The sequence below is a fragment of the Lytechinus pictus genome, chromosome 9, assembly GCF_037042905.1.
Source record: "Lytechinus pictus isolate F3 Inbred chromosome 9, Lp3.0, whole genome shotgun sequence".
Classification (NCBI taxonomy): domain Eukaryota; kingdom Metazoa; phylum Echinodermata; class Echinoidea; order Temnopleuroida; family Toxopneustidae; genus Lytechinus; species Lytechinus pictus.
Window position 1 is genome coordinate 4,300,661 of NC_087253.1, and position 16,430 is coordinate 4,317,090.

The 16,430-nt window shown below is 38.0% G+C and overlaps 1 protein-coding gene across 1 annotated transcript; it reads left to right on the forward strand.

Moving 5' to 3' along the window:
* The first annotated feature begins 473 nt into the window (after positions 1 to 473).
* On the forward strand, positions 474 to 5,410 carry LOC129268416 (transcription factor Sox-6-like). Its single transcript, XM_064104518.1, has 3 exons — positions 474 to 1,212; positions 1,881 to 2,411; positions 2,964 to 5,410. The coding sequence occupies exons 1-3, from the start codon at positions 535 to 537 to the stop codon at positions 3,144 to 3,146; spliced, it is 1,392 nt and encodes a 463-aa protein (XP_063960588.1). The 5' UTR covers positions 474 to 534; the 3' UTR covers positions 3,147 to 5,410.
* The last annotated feature ends 11,020 nt before the right edge of the window (positions 5,411 to 16,430 follow it).

The window sequence follows — 16,430 nt, forward strand, 5'->3', positions numbered from 1 at the left end:
GTTTTAGAACCTGTCTATACAGGCCATCTGTTTCCAGTGGTCACTTTTTCTGTTTCTCTCTGGTGACTTTAACAGACAGGTTTGACTGTACATTTATATCTATGAAGTCTGAAGATGTCTTTCTGATCAGGGGCGAATCCAGGATTTTCCAAAAGGGGGGGGGGCACATTTTCCTGAGGAAGCAAAAAAAAAAGTTTTTTTAACCAAGAATAAGCACATTTCGTCCATGAAAAAATTTGACAAGCAAAAAAACTTTTTAATAGAGGGGGGGGGGGGGGGCACACTACAGTTTTAATGGCATTTTTACATTACAAATTTTAATTTTGCCTCTTTAAAGCAGTGGGGGCATGGGCCGGCTTTGCACCCCCCCCCCTGGATCCGCCAGTGGTTCTGATGTATTAAGCACAGTATTAAGGTGGAATGTTTGTTATGAGTAATATTATCCATGTGTCTTCTTTTCTTCTTCAGATGTTCTGAGTTGTCGATGAAAACCAAGGGACAGTACTGAGAAGTGAAAGGGACATTAATAAAAAGATGGCATCTGAGATGCAAGAGACTACGGCAGTGACTTCACCAAGTCCTGTAACCATCAAGAAGGAACCTTGCGACCCTCTTGACGAAGCTATGGACTGTGAGGAAGGTCAAAGGTTAAAGGTCACCGAAGATGGACTGAGAGACGGAAAGGAGGATGAGGAGCGGAATAGGTCGCCAAGGGTCGGTGTTTTAGACCTTGCAGAACGGAAGCCCGAGCAGATGATCACGCTGAAGCAGCATATTATGATAGGACGGGCAGCTCTGCGTCGTGAAAGTGCCCTCGACGAGAACTTGCAGAGATCAGGGAGTGAGTCAGAGTCACGTGACGATGCACAGGGCAGGGAAGACGGGATGAGGGACGAGCTGCACGAGCGATTGCAGGAGGAAGCAAAGCAGAATGGCCACACTGAGGATAGTGACCTTTGTAAGACACGGCGGGAACAGGACCTTGAAGAAACTCTGGCAGTAAAGGACCAGAAGCTAGAACAGTTAGTAGGTCAGTTGGGAACTTTAAGGGAACAGCTGTTAGCGCAGCAAGCAGAAGCAGCGGCACTTCAACGAAGCCAGGTCCAGAGGCAACAGCGACAGATGGAGCTTCAGCGGATGCAGCAAGATATGTTACAACGACAACAGCAACAACTCATGGAACAACATCATAAAATAAACATTCTCATGCAGGTAAGCCCGAAGAATAGTATTTCTTTATAATATCCTGTTGCAGAAAGAGTTGCAGTCCAGCACAACTCAACAGATCATATGCTACCATGGTGTCAACCAATCAAATGCGCATACCTGGGTCCTGCTCTTGAACTTTAAATGGATGCAATTCTTTCAGCACCGGGCCCCTAGTTTGTAATGTGTCTGTCAGATTATGTTGGTATAATCTGATAATAGGTGAATATTGAGCCAATATGTTCCTACAGAGAGAAAATTTTGCATGTTTTGATGAAGTCCTTGATGTCTATTGCTGGTGGACAAAAACATTTAATTATGGTTACTCTGCAGTTCAGTGTATCCTCCACAGAGATCTTGGTTTTTGACCAGTGTAACGATGGCAGTTACCATTGCTTGCATAGATAATTTAGTAGTTGTTGAAGGTTTTGTGCATGGCGGCTCAACTAGTAAAAACAATGTTTCTCATGCACCAAATCGTAAAATTCTGTATTTTCTGTAGAGCTGATCAAATTCTGTTTTTTCCTTTATGCATGGCATCAACAGTCTGCTTCCCTCACACCTTCATTAGTATCAGCATTTGGCATTACTCTTACAATAAAATCATATAATCATATTCCTTAGATTCTGTGGTCGTTAAGAAGAGCTGAACAATTTCTCTGTTCTCCCCTTAGGCATTACAGCAGCAGCAACAGCAGCCGCCCGGTTCTCCTGCACCCTCATCGACGTCAGCAGCAGCTGCAGCCGCTTCAGCAGCAGCTTCTGCAGCTGGAGGTGGCTTTGTTCGTCTCATCCCTGTATACCCTACAGACTACGTCAGACCACCTGCCCCTATTCTTGTCACGAGCCCCAACGGCCACAACGCCTCGCTGGGTCTCGCCTCGCAAGCCAACGGGAAGCAGATTCCGTCGCCGACGACACCGCTGGGTCAGGCAAAGCTTGCAACGTCGCCCATCGGCTCGGGACACATCCCGGCGGTGTCACCGCTGACAGGTAGCCCCAAAGGCCTCCTGACAATCCCACATGCTTCCTTCCCTCCGACTGGGTTCCCGACCATGCCACGAGGGAGCCCTACTGGTATGCACGCCTATCATGAGATGACCCCGGAGCAACCACTCAATCTATCTCAGAAAGGATCATCATCGGATTCTAATAGGTCTGATGGCTCTCCAGTCGGGTCACCTCTTACTCCTCCACCAACTCAGGTTTGTCTTGAAGGCTTATCTCTCGCAGTCACACCAATGATACTGTCTACATTGTCTCGTTTGATAAAGACTTCTTTATAATGACAAATGTGCAATTTCTATAACAACAACTTTACCATTAACCAATCAAGTTGAATGATTTCAGAAGCTTTAAACTGTTATCGCAAATTAGTCATTGTAAAAAGTGTTAAGAAATAGGTCTCAGACAAAAGCTATGAAATTAATCTGAATTACATACCTTTTTTAGTTGGGGTCAGCTTCATTGGTTTCACTGTTACATGACTCTGGTAGAACCAACCCTTTTTAATCAGACTTTCAATATTTTGAAAGAAAGAATAGAAAACAATACAAGAACAAGCAAATTGTGGATTTTAAATGAAATCTTGAATCTTTTTCATAATATTTTGTTTCAAATTCAAGAGGTAAAATTGGTAGCTCTGTTGGTTAGGTTGACATTCCTTCCTCACATTTGATTCTTTGTCGATGTTTTGACCCTTCATGTTGAGATGTAAATCAAAGTTGATAATCTTGCGTTTGGAAAATCATCTCTAGGTTTGCGTGAGATCACGTCCGGTCACAATAACGGAACCCCTGAAGAGAAGTCAGTCGTTATCGCCGAAAGCCAGTTATCAGAAGTACGCCACACATGAAGCAGAAGTTGTCAACAATGCTTCATCTCACGCCCACGTGGAACTCACCAGACCTTCGGGTAAGTCATTTTTCATTCTGTTATAATAAGGTATGTCTGACATAGCAGCAGTCAAGAAGCCAGTGTGGAGGTACAATCTGAACATGTGCAGAATAAAGGTCATTTGTACCGAAATCTAAAACCCACCGACGCAAACTCTTTGAGGATTGCCTAACATAGCTGCACTCGAGCCAATTCAGAGATACATTCTGATCATGTGCAGAATAAAGGTCATTTGTACCGAAATCTAAAACCCACTGACCTAACTCTGAGAGGATTGCCAAACAAAGCAATACTCGATAAGCAAGTTCAGAGATGCCTCTGAGCATGTGCAGATGAATAAGTCGTACACAAAAAAAATGTGTAACCCACTGACACATACAGATTCTGAAAAAATATACTTCATTCAGTTTACCCATGCCTATTACACTCATGACAGTGGGGTATGCGTGTTTTCCTTCAGCAAGAAATTTACCCACATTGTGCTGCACTCAACCCAGGTGAGGTGAATGTGTACCGGCAGGAAGTAATTCCCCCAAAAGCTGTGAGCACCGGAATCGGTAGACTAGCTTAGTCGGGTAATATAGGAGTGCCTTGAGCACCTAACAAGGTGGAAACGTGGGCTACACTAAAAGTCCTATATTATATGTATTTATTTTTATATGAAAGAGAGGAAGAGAGGGAGAAAGATGCTTTAATATTCAATCTATGAGCATGATGATGTTTTTTTTCTTCGAAATCATGCATCAATAAACACATTTGTTCTTAAAGGAAAAAATTGAAATGGCAGATGGTTCACTTCCACAGCACATGACAACAAAGAGACCTGTCCATGGTGTCCTGAGACTATTTTTGCTCGTACATTTTTATGATAACTGTGCTGAATACAAATACCACCTGCATTCGTTAGTGTTTTTTCCAGAACAATGATATTCAGCGATGCTTGTACAAAAAACTCTAATTCATGGTTTCACAAAAACATTTCCTCAAAGCATTTTCACCTGAAACGTCTATCATAGCAGCTTGTTCTATATTTTTTCATTAAAAATACGATTTTTTTGGGAGGTCTGAAATAACCAATTGAATACATTTCACGAGGGTAATGAAGGAGCCTTTTTCTGACAAAATGACCACATGTTACAGTTGTGCTCAGAAGTTAGTGAACCCCGCCACAAAATGCACTCCTTCATGCTGAGTGTTGAATGTTGACAACAACTCTGCAATGTTAGGCAAGCCCAGAGAAACAAACAGCATTGAATGATAGTTTATCACCTGACCTCACAATTTAAAGGAGAATGAAACCCTTGAAACCAGCTGAATCCATATCAAAGAGAAAAATCAATGAAACATATTGTTGAAAGTTTGAGGAAGATTGAATGAATAATAAGAAAGTTATGAGCATTTGAATATTGAGATCACTAATGCCATGTAGATCCTCCCATTGGCAATGCGACCAAGATGTGTGATGTCACACACGTACAACTCCCTCACTGCTTTAGTACTTATTTCACTTATATTCTCACTTTTATAGAATCTATCACAAGGTGAGGTATTCCTTTATGAGAGGACAAGTACAGAGGTTTCACAACATTATATCATTGATGAATCGTTTGTCATATGATTAGAATGAGCAAAAAGAGATGTTTTGGGGTATATTTTCAGTGTCCAAAAGGGGAGAGTTGTTCATCTGTGATATCATAGATCTTGGTTGCGTTGCCAATAGGAGGATCTCCATAGCATTAGTGATCTCGACATTCAAATGCTCATAACTCTTCTATTGCTAGTCCTATTTTACTCAAACTTTTGTTGATCTTATTCTTTGATTTTTCTGCTTTAACAAAAGCTAACTTGCTCCAAGAGTTTCATTCTCCTTTAATATCTAAAACATGGTACAACTTGAGTACTTGAAATATGATCATTTTCTGGTGGGGTTCATCATTCTTTGAGCACCACTGTATGTTTTAGCCCAATAACTGATGTCAAACAAAAAATGGAAATTTAAAAGAAAATAGTCTTAAAATTTGCATTGCAACGGAGTGTCTTCCTACACAATTTGGTAAATTGTATCATTCCTCTTTAATAGACCTTTTTCAGTTGGCTTTATGTTTCATTTATAAAGTCTAAAATGAAAAAGAATAATTGAAAGAAAACTATAATGTTGCCAATTTGAAGAGCAACAGCTGATCAAATAAGGATCTAATCATTCATAGGCTTGATGTAAAAAAATGCATGTTAAATAGATATTTAAAATGATTTACTTTGTTATTTTTTTTGTACTTATTATGAAATAAAGGTTCCTTCTGTACTTTGGAATAAAAAGGAAAAGAAAAGAAAAAGCAGTTGCATTATTTTTTATAAAGTTCAAATATCTTCGACTCTTGTTTCTGGAAGCTTCCAAAGTCTTTCAATGATTGCTTATTTCTAGAAATAAACAATGAAAGTGAAAACAAAAGATCAAATTTGTTTTTACTGAAACCAAATCACAGTTTTTCTATAGTCATGATAATAGCCACCTTATGAAGGTTTTTTTTCATCATTTACAAATGGACAAAAGAAGAAGTAAATACTCCAGGATATGAAAGGCTTATTATCATTTATACAATAAGAATATCAAAAGAAATATTCTTGTTGCAAACATATGACTTTCATTTTTATTGAAAATGGTAACAGAAGGAAATGGCGTCAGCACCATTATTCTATTCTCGTATCAAAATTGTTTATCCGATCTCCGCTCTTGCAATTGTTGAAACAAGTTCGTAAGGCCTGAAAACGAATATAGTGTACTCTTGTGAATCAATTATGCGCAAGTATTAAAAGAGTGCAAAGTGAGCTGAAGGTGTATCCAAATTCTTTATGCAGTGACACTAGAAATATGCGGATTGAAGATGGAATTGTTTTTAGCTTAAACATAAAAGACAGTAGTTGTAGCAAACAATAATATTTCATGAGAAAGTCTTAAAACTCAAGGTTAATTGTCAAAATATTATCATACATCTAGATCTTGTATATTAATGTAAACTTATCTTTGTAAAATCATGAAATCTTAGCTAAAAATTGATAATTCTGGTGATCACTGACACAGAAAAGCATATGTGGGACAGTGTATTAATATTGCTTTAAAAAATACCCGACTTTTGATGGAATTCAGTGCTTATTTTGCTAATTTCTCAGCAAATTATGCATTTTCTTCAAGAGCTATTTGTACATAGACACTCTGTTGGTTATTTCATTGGATTCTGTTCGAACTCATTTTGAGATTGTTACCACAACTGGTATTTATCTTTAATCTTGAGGTATTTCTTCAACATCAAAATTGATCTTGATATTGATTTTAATATTAATTGTATTTTGAAGGTCGTTGATACCTACATGTACTCCCTCATAGTATATGGATATAAGTCCTTGATTGGTTTATTTCTAGAAAATGAAGAAAATCAGGATGATGTCTTTCATAAATATCACACAAGATTGGCTCATTTAGAAGCTACAATATCTCGGGTTTAACCAAATTCGACGAAGCGATAGATTTGGGTCGTCCTTATTCACATACTTGATTGATTTCAAAGTCAATTTTTATGTCAAAATCAATCTCATTTGACTGGCTTTTATCAGGTCTTTTGAAGAAAAAAAATGGAGTAGGATAAAAAGGGTTGGTTTGGAGTGAGAATACTGCATGAACACACATTGCCCTGGGTGTATTATGTAGTCTGTATTATTTCAGCAATCTCTTATCTCGTCCAACCAAATGCCCCGTCACAGTGCAAATAGAATTATGACTTTTTTATAGGTGTTGTCTCTGACATACAGATTAACATCTGTGAGAGAGAGAGAGAGAGAGGGGAAAAGGGTTAATAGTGCTTTATTACCCTTTTTACACACGCTAAAATTTCCTTAACCCCGTACTATAGGTGGGGCTAAATTGCCATTTAGCCCCACCTATAGTACGGGGTTAAGCTTAGCCCACTTTCTTTTTACACAGCATTTTTGCAAAGTGGGCTAACCCCACCTTTAGTACGGGATTATTTGGCCCTGCAAAAAAGCAGGGTTATCCGAGCAATTGCGGTGCTAAGAGCGATAGTACGGGGTTAAGATCGCTAGTGTAAAACGAAAGTGGGCTAAGCTTAACCCCGTACTATAGGTGGGGCTAAATGGCAATTTGGCCCCACCTATAGTACGGGGTTAAGGAAATTGTAGCGTGTGTAAAATGGTACGAGTGAAGTACTTGTACTACGAATGATCGACAAAAACCACTAGTCCGGGGTTAGCGAGTTTCGTGTGTGAAAAGCTAGCATTCCTTATCCGGGGTTAGCAATAACAATTTGGCATGTGTAAAAAGGAAAAAAAATAGTACGGGGTTAAGGATAGTACGGGGTTAGCGATAGTCCGGGGTTAAGAAAATCCTGTGTAAAAAGGGTATTTGTTTGGAACCTTTTTTTGTTGATAATTTGGCTGATGTAATTATATAATTGAAACGAGGAAACAATTGAAAGAACTTATAAAAGATAAATGGATACATCTATGGTGTGTAAAGTATGTCCAGTTCAGATGTAAATTGCAGATAGAAAGTAGAGGGGGGGGGGGAGATTAAAGTGCAGTAGGCAAATAACATTCTATATATATCCCTATTTTTTCAGAAAAACAGTTGATAATATTTTTGGCAATATTTTCCACTTTTCTCTATGGTGAAAGGTGCACATCGAAAGCATACGACAAATTTGTGATATGTTGGAAAATAACAAAATTGTGAAAATGTTTATATGCTAAAACACTCCTCATTCCTCAAAATAGAAGTGTTGTGGCATAGTGGTTTGGATTCTCGCCTTGTAATCAGAAGGTCGTGCGTGCAAATCCCACTTCGGCGTAGCGTCCGCAGCCTAGCATCCTTTGGCAAGGCGTATTCCACACTCTGCCACTCTCCATCCGGGTGTGAAATGGGTACCAAGTAGGATGTGAAAGCCTATTGAGTATGCCTAGCAAGTGAGTCTTAGAACTCTTGTTGGAATGCTCCCCAGGGAGTGAGAAATGGGTACCAAGTAGGATGTGAAAGCCTATTGAGTATGCCTAGCAAGTGAGTCTTAGAACTCTTGTTGGAATGCTCCCCAGGGAGTGAGAAATGGGTACCAAATAGGATGTGAAAGCCTATTGAGTATGCCTAGCAAGTGAGTCTTAGAACTCTTGTTGGAATGCTCCCCAGGGAGTGAGAAATGGGTACCAAGTAGGATGTGAAAGCCTATTGAGTATGCCTAGCAAGTGAGTCTTAGAACTCTTGTTGGAATGCTCCCCAGGGAGTGAGAAATGGGTACCAAGTAGGATGTGAAAGCCTATGTAGTATGCCTAGCAAGTGAGTCTTAGAACTCTTGTTGGAATGCTCCCCAGGGAGTGAGAAATGGGTACCAAGTAGGATGTGAAAGCCTATTGAGTATGCCTAGCAATTGAGTCTTAGAACTCTTGTTGGAATGCTCCCCAGGGAGTGGAGAAAGTGCATACATAAATACACATTGTGCGGGCATGCCAGGATCCGATGACCGGGGTAGCAATAATTGCAATGTAAAGTGCTTAAAAACAGAATGTAATAGTGCTATATACATGTGAAGTATTATTATGTATTCATACATATGTTGCTTAAAAAAATGATAATTAATAGATATGAAGAAAAGAATGTCTTTTTGACGTAGACTATCATTAAGCTTTCTTAACAAAGCTTTGAGTAGGGGGAGTCGTGAGACGAAGGAAACAGATGAAGGTTTACATTGTGGATTGATCGTATCAACAAGCTTAACCCCTTTGAAACATTATTCTCACTCGCAGCTTTGCTCAGTTCCTCCGCCTTAAACGGGTGGGCGGATCTCGTCTACTTTACGCAATAATCGTGGAATGCTGGGAATCTGTGATAATAGGGGGGTATGAGATTTAGGTGAGGGGGCACCCGTCTAGACGACCTTTGAGGTAACAGAACTTCATAGAAAATAATAATTGAACTTCCTTTCTTGTGTTTAAGAGCTTCTCTCGTTCCCCTTTATTTGTCTTTGTGTAATTCCAGTCACATGAAAGCATGCTTATCGCGGGCTTCTGTTTCCAGAATCAAGTTATTGAGTTATGTAGTTCATGAGATTATAACGGATATGCCCAAAAGATAGGTTAGGTGTATAATTTGCAGTCGGTGTTGACAGAATGCATACATCAGCTGTGTGTGTGCTTGTACTCAGCCTCTCCATCATGTTCTAGCCTCCTTTTTTAAATCACAAAAGATCTTTCATGACGATTGTAATTACTCTCCATTTGAGCATGTTATTTCCTGTTAAATGTCATCGGAGAAAAATCTAAACTTGCCTAGCTATGTTTGGTTATGGTATAAAAAATTAATGACAAAGAAATTATAAAGAACTTTCATCAGGGTACAAAAGGTTGTTATAAGTAAGCAATTGATGCAAGTGAAAGAAATGGAAAATATGTAATTTTGAAATGACTTCATTTTATAAATGGAAACAGGTTGCATTTTGAAAAATTATTCTTATTAAATGATCTTGATTCTTAATATGCATTAACTATTTCTGTGCTGATTGAGTTATTAATCAAATTATTCATAAAATGTTTATGTTCATCAATTCAATTATTTTTATTTGTTAGTTTGCTCGGGTAATTATGCTTATTTTTATAGAGTGTTTGGAGGTTTTTCATTAAGTAAGTGATAAGCGCAATATGAGCAAATATAATTATAAGGAGGTAGTGATATGCATTGTATTAGCGTGCTTAGGAATATATTTTTTTTTCAATAGATGGCGCAATATAAACCCCTTTATTAGTTTTATTATTAGCCATGTCAAAGGGATTTATAGAGGCAATTTTACCATCAAACAAAAATGAAACTTTTATTTACAACTAGCTTCTGGGTTAAAAAAAAGTACTTGATTGTTTCCTTTGGTAAATCATTAATTAATCATTATAATGTCCTTTGGAGAGGATATTAAGCCATTGTTCCTGCGGTAGGTTAGTTACTTACAAGTCAGGTACTCCCACTTTCCTCTGAAACTACTTATTTTTAGGCAAAAAATTAAATAAATAACCCCCCCCCCCTCAAGTTTATCATTAGAGTTAGAAATCTATAGATTGAGGGGAAGATCTGAATTATGATATAAAAAAACCCTGGTTTTTCATTGGAGTTGAATATCCATGATAAACTACATAGAAAACCTGTAGAAAACTTGTTGAATTATTCTTGATGAAATTATTTTGATGAAATTGGGGTTTATTCCACATAATGCGACCACATTTCTGATTTTGGTTGATAAGGAAATGCTATTATGAAATGCGAATGAGTTTGATCAAATGTTGCTTAATCATGTCTGTCATTGGAAGTCATTGTATATTGTATCAAATGGTGATTGAAATGCAGAGCAGACGAACATGTAGTGGAGGTGTTTGGGAGTAGATTGCGCAACAGATAGAGAGAGACAGAGAGATGGAGAGAGAAAGTAAGAGAAGAGAGAGAGACGGGCAGAGCAAGAAAGGGAGAAAATTGGAGAGAGATATATAATCAGATATGTTTCTTGATATAAGTCTTAAAGCCCTCGTCCAAAATAGATCAAATGGAAAACTAGTAAAATTATTAAATGGAATGGAAAAATATTAAAGAGGAATAGAGAGGGAGAGAGAGATGTGAATAAATTGACGCAGATAGAGATAGACAGATAGACAAATAGACTGATAGATAGAAAGATTGATTGAAGAATGGATGTATAGATACAGGTAGATAGATAGATAGGTTGGAAGATAGATTGTTGGAAAGACATACAGACAGATAGATAGATAGATAGATAGATAGATAGATAGATAGGTAAATGGATAAAAAGGAAGAAATTAAAAAGTTATAGAGAGAGATAAAAAGAGAAACGATGTATTATAGGAGGAGGATATGGTTACAGATTTATTCTACACCAAAGTTTAAAAAAATCTTTCTTTAATCAAATAAAAAAAGGAAGAACAAATATTGGACATCGTTTTCATGGGACAGCAAGACAGGTGTAGAAGAGACAGAAAGTGATAGAGAAAGATAGAAGACGGAAAGATAAGGGTAGACCTGAGAAAGAGGGGAGAAGACAATGAAAGAGAAAGAGAGAGATAGAAAGAGAAAGAGAGAGATAGAAAGAGATCACAGGATCTAGGAAATTCTATTTCAGATTAAGAGAATCCCAACCACCCGCGGAAATATGGGGTGCAGAGGAATGGCGCCAGCCGGACCAGCTCGTGAAATCCCAGCCCCCGTACCGCTTGCCTTCCCACGATTCCCTGCCTTTCTCTGATAGCACCGCAACAAGTTCCTGCCCAATTTCCTCCCCCATGATCTAGTTGAGCTTCTTTCACGCTCGTCCCTGATCATCTGGCTAGGCGAGCGTGAATTCCTCCTCTCGGGTTAGTCTACCTCCAGGCATAGACCAGGGGTTGTCAATTAGCGGTACATGTGCCAGTCAGGGACCCTTTTCATAAAGAATTAAAACTATTGTAACTTTTTTTTTCCTTTTTGGCAACTACCATGGTAACACGGCTCAGCAGCCAATCACAATCAAGGTTCCCATGTTAGTTACAAAGGGAATGATTTTACTTTTTTCAAATTTGAAAAGCATTTCTGGTTAATAATAATAATAATAATAAGCATTAATTTATATAGCGCAGCTTTTATATGGATATATTCAGCTGCGCTTGTTCAGAGCTCTTTTTACTTATGTCTACACAGCATATTTTCTTAACTAAAGAGATATGTTTTTAATTTTGATTTGAAGAGAGCCAAGGATGGAGAGCTTCTTATATCAATTGGCAGGCTATTCCATAGTTTGGGGGCAGCAAGTGCGAATGCACGATCACCAAGTGTGACTTTTGTTTTGTGAAATGGGATCTGAAGAGAAAAGCTTTCAACTATTAAAGTTCTACGCAGTTCTGTGAAGCAGTCCTCAAAAGGTGTGGAGCAAATTGCGATGTGATACCAGAAAAAAATTATTCCCTGTTATAATAATGGCAGATTCAGAATAGTTGTAAGACTCGATGAGAACCTCTGGCGTGAACCCTATACTGCACAAAGCAAAGAGTGGCTATGCATTGTGTTGGGTCTGCTGAGATCTGGCAGCCCAAGGCCTTGCCTGACGTGTCGTCACCCAGAGGTGTAGGGGAAAGGAGCCTGTAGCTTCTGCTTACGACTGCTGATAAAGCTCTGCCCTTGTTCATTACCTCCAAATGTTAAAGGAACGCTTTAATTTCCTCTCGTTTGTTAGAGCGAGTTCTACGCGTTGTGTGCGGTTTGATGGTCATTAAAGGTTGCTTTAGTTATGTAAACTTCTTCATCCACCTCCATTCTTTCTTCTTTATGTCTCTCATATTTGGTGTTCTATTTTGAGTATTCTTCTTCTAAAACAAAATCATTAACAACTTGATTGCATCAATTTCATGTTATTACATTTTTGTATAACCCGCCTTACCTGCCTCAAAGTCCAGCCATACTTGTCTTGTATCTGCTTTTCAGTCAAAGTTGTGATATCACACAGATGTCTCTGTTTTAGTTTAACATTTAGGAGATATTCCATTCAAAATGTAAAATAGCATAAAATCAAACATGAACTTGCAATTTCTTTCTGTTGTACATGTAGGAAGTACATCTAACTCTGAATTGCCTATGTGCCGGACTACGTGTATGTCATCAATATACATTGAATATGCATGATTGTCTATCCGACCCCCAATTCTTTGGCTCCCTTGCTGCACTTAATGAATGTCATTATGAGCCATTGTCTTGTGGGTATTGTGGTACAGACAATGGCTGAGGCTCAAAACAAAGAAAACTCTCCTCGGTATTCTCAGGCCGAGACTCTCTAGTCTGCATACTCAGACCCTGATTGAAACTTTGTTCAGCCAGTGGGTCTTAACACAAGACTAGCACATATACAAAATTTGCAATTTCAGGAGAGGGACCTTGTGTACACAAGTCATTGGTAGGGACTGTAGGCTGCATATTCAGACCATTTTCCTTGAGTGAATGGTTTGCGCAGCAAACTAGAGAATCTCAGCCTTTGCTCTAATATTACAGGCAAGCCAGTCTTCACTAGTCTGCGGACACAGACCCTGATTGAAACTAATCAACAAGTGGTCTTCACACAAGACTAGCTCATATAAAACTTGCTGTTTCAAGGACCTTCAGTACACAAGTCATTATAGGCTGCGCATTCAGACTCTTTTACATGAGCGAATGGTTTGCACAGCAGACCGTTCAAATTTGATAACTGAGTCAATAATTAGATGTATAATCATTTTTCAAAACAACCTTTGAATTTGTCACAGTCACAAGATCAATTATAACGCTGATATACTCCGGATTCTTTTGAACAACAGCTTGGATCACAAACCCTCTGAAAGCTACTAGCTTGCATATAGACGAATAATAATGAAAGATGACAGTTGATAGGGTGATAAAAGGGGAGGCCGAGGAGGAGGAGGAGAAATATCGTGTTTTTGTTAGGAGTTCTAGTCCAGTGGTATTCGATGATGGGGTTTTCTGAACCACGTCAAACCAGCCGGTTCTAAATGTCAGAACGGGAGGATATCGTAGGGTTCAAACGCGTACAGCTACAAACCAATCACTTCCACCTGTGCATTTGGACAGGGGGTGATTATTTAGCATTCCAGGTATAGGTTTAGGATGATAGAGATTTAGTGGATGCTGTGTATAAACCAGTTTGGACATTAGCAACAGTTTTTGTTTTGTTTTGGTATTTTTGCGGAGGGGAGGGGGGGCTTTAGGGGTTCACATAACTTTGTCTACACTTAATCCAATAGAAGATCTCCTTGGCCAAGTTGGAAATTTTCTTGTGTCTGATATTACTTTCAACCCTTTCTCTTGTCTATTCTTTCAAAGTTTGGCCAAAATTGTATGAATTTCCTTCTTATCTCATTGCTTATTTCCAAAGTTTCTCACCTATTTCACCTTCTTTCCGTCTTTCTCTATCATTTCATCTCTTCTCCTTCCTTCCTCTCTTTATATTCTCCTCTTCTCTCTCTCTCTCTCTCTCCCTCCCCATCTTTGTATCCCCCCTTCCCCTTCTATTTCCTCTTTTCACATTTCCTTTCATCTTTGTCCCACTCTCTCCCCCTTCCCTTATCAGTAACCGTCAGTCAGATGAATTTGTTTGCGAATAAACATGATTAAATGAATAACTTCCACATTGCTCTTATTCAACCCTTTCATTTAAACAGATATAGTGTCACCGCTCATTACGGTTCATCATATTCAAAAGTTCAAGGCCATTTTTATCATTCTATTAAACAACACTGTGACATAGACACAAATAGATGCAAGAAAATGGAATTTGTTTTTAGAGAGAGTTTTTATCAGTTCGTGGCATCGGGCTAATAAAATGATGACTTTTTTAAATTGAACAGTTCACGGCTGATGCTATCATTTGATTTTGTCTCCTTCATTTCGTACAAGATGGATTTCATTTTAATATTGAACATATTAAATGGTTAGACTTTTAAGATTTCATGAAATGTTTGATAAGCGACATTGCCATTATTGGCCTGTATTGATAAAAATGCAATGAAGGGACATTTTAAAATGGTTTATTAGATCATTGCCATGTTTAATTTAGTAACATTGAGTTATTTTTTAATGTCAGTTATAAACAAGTGGTTTTTTTCCATCAGAATTCAAGATTTAAGACAGAAACCAGAAATAGTTTCTGGAGGCATGCTATTAAGTGACTGTATGACACTTGCAATATATATATAAATGATAGTCATATCATGTACATACACATTATGGCCCGTATTCTGAAGTCGGGTTTAACTTAAACTCCGGTTTAAAGTTGTGGTTTAAGTTTGGATAGCCAATTGTTCCATAAATCACTAACAGTAGAGATACCATAATTCAGCTCGTTTGGATCTCAAATCATTCATAATTGTCTAGGAAGTATAAATAGATGATTGTCTTCACCATTGATGAATCAGGAAAGAGCACAGTAAACATAAGAAAGATTAGAAACATACAACTTAATAAAAAATGTGACACTTTTGGCTTCCCATAATTTTAGCACAGAGTTAGACCATGGTCTAAGTTAAGCCTGACTTCAGAATATGGGCCTATGTGTTTACCATATATACATTTGTTCAAATTTACCAAATTCACGAAATTTTCTATATTTCTCTTGCTCTTTCGCTTTCTCCCTCTTTCCCACCTTCTCTCTCTCTCTCTCCATCTCTCTGTCTTTTTGATACACACTAAGAAATAGGGGTTCAAATTTGAACCCTAGGGATGGGTACAATAGCAGAACCCAAGGGGTGCTAATGGGCGCAATTATGCTCATTTTTCTACCTGAGGTATATTATTAAGCACCTTATAGGGTGCAGAAATGAATCATAATTTCAATAGAGGTTCAAATTTAAACTTTTTTAAATGTCAAGAATCATGCCCCTTAAGATGTTGTGAAGTTGTATCTCTTAAGGTGCAAACAAGCATTTCTCGGTGCAAATAAAAATACTAAGAGGTGCATTTTTACACCCTTTTTTCCACCTAGGGTGCAAGATTACACCCCAAAAGGTTGGTACCAGTGTTTCATTTAGGGTGCAAAACATTCTTAGTGTGAAGAGTCCAAGAACATTGATGGATGAGATATGAATTAATATCAAGCGACCATTTCGAAAATGCTAAAATTACTGCTGCATGGTCCAACTTATCCATGAACGCTGGTGGTAATTGCATCTAAATTCTCACATCCTGGGAAGGGTTTCATGAAAAAAATTGTTAAAAGCTACTGAAATCCTTGCATCCGATTGGCTCAGAGCAAATTTGTCAGTGAAAATCATGAAACACTCCCCAGAAGTCTTTGAAGTTTTCCCCATCTGCAAAGAACCATATCCTTTGCCTAATACCACTTAAGAAAAGGAGAAAGTATAAGATTTTTAAAAAAGGCATGGACTTTTTGTAAAGATCAAATTTAAATCTCTGACTTTTAATGTAGTTGCAAAGGAGAAAAATTAGTTTTGAGGCAGAAATTACATGTACCATCATTCTTTGATATAATGATAATAAATTTGCAATTATGACCAGTGTAAACTTTTTTTATCTGCAAGACACATTTAGACATCAGATAATCTTAACAGAATTCATGTATGTAGTTATTTTTGTAAGTTTTTCTGAAGTTGGAATGAATCTATTTGGCCTTTTAAAGACCTTTAACCCAAGTTACGTCCGCTGTCTTTTCATCTGTAAACTTGAGCCAGTCTGCTTTTCAAAACGGATCAAAACTTGATCTTGGATAAAGACAGGCAAAGAAAAAGTTTGTTGTAGATAA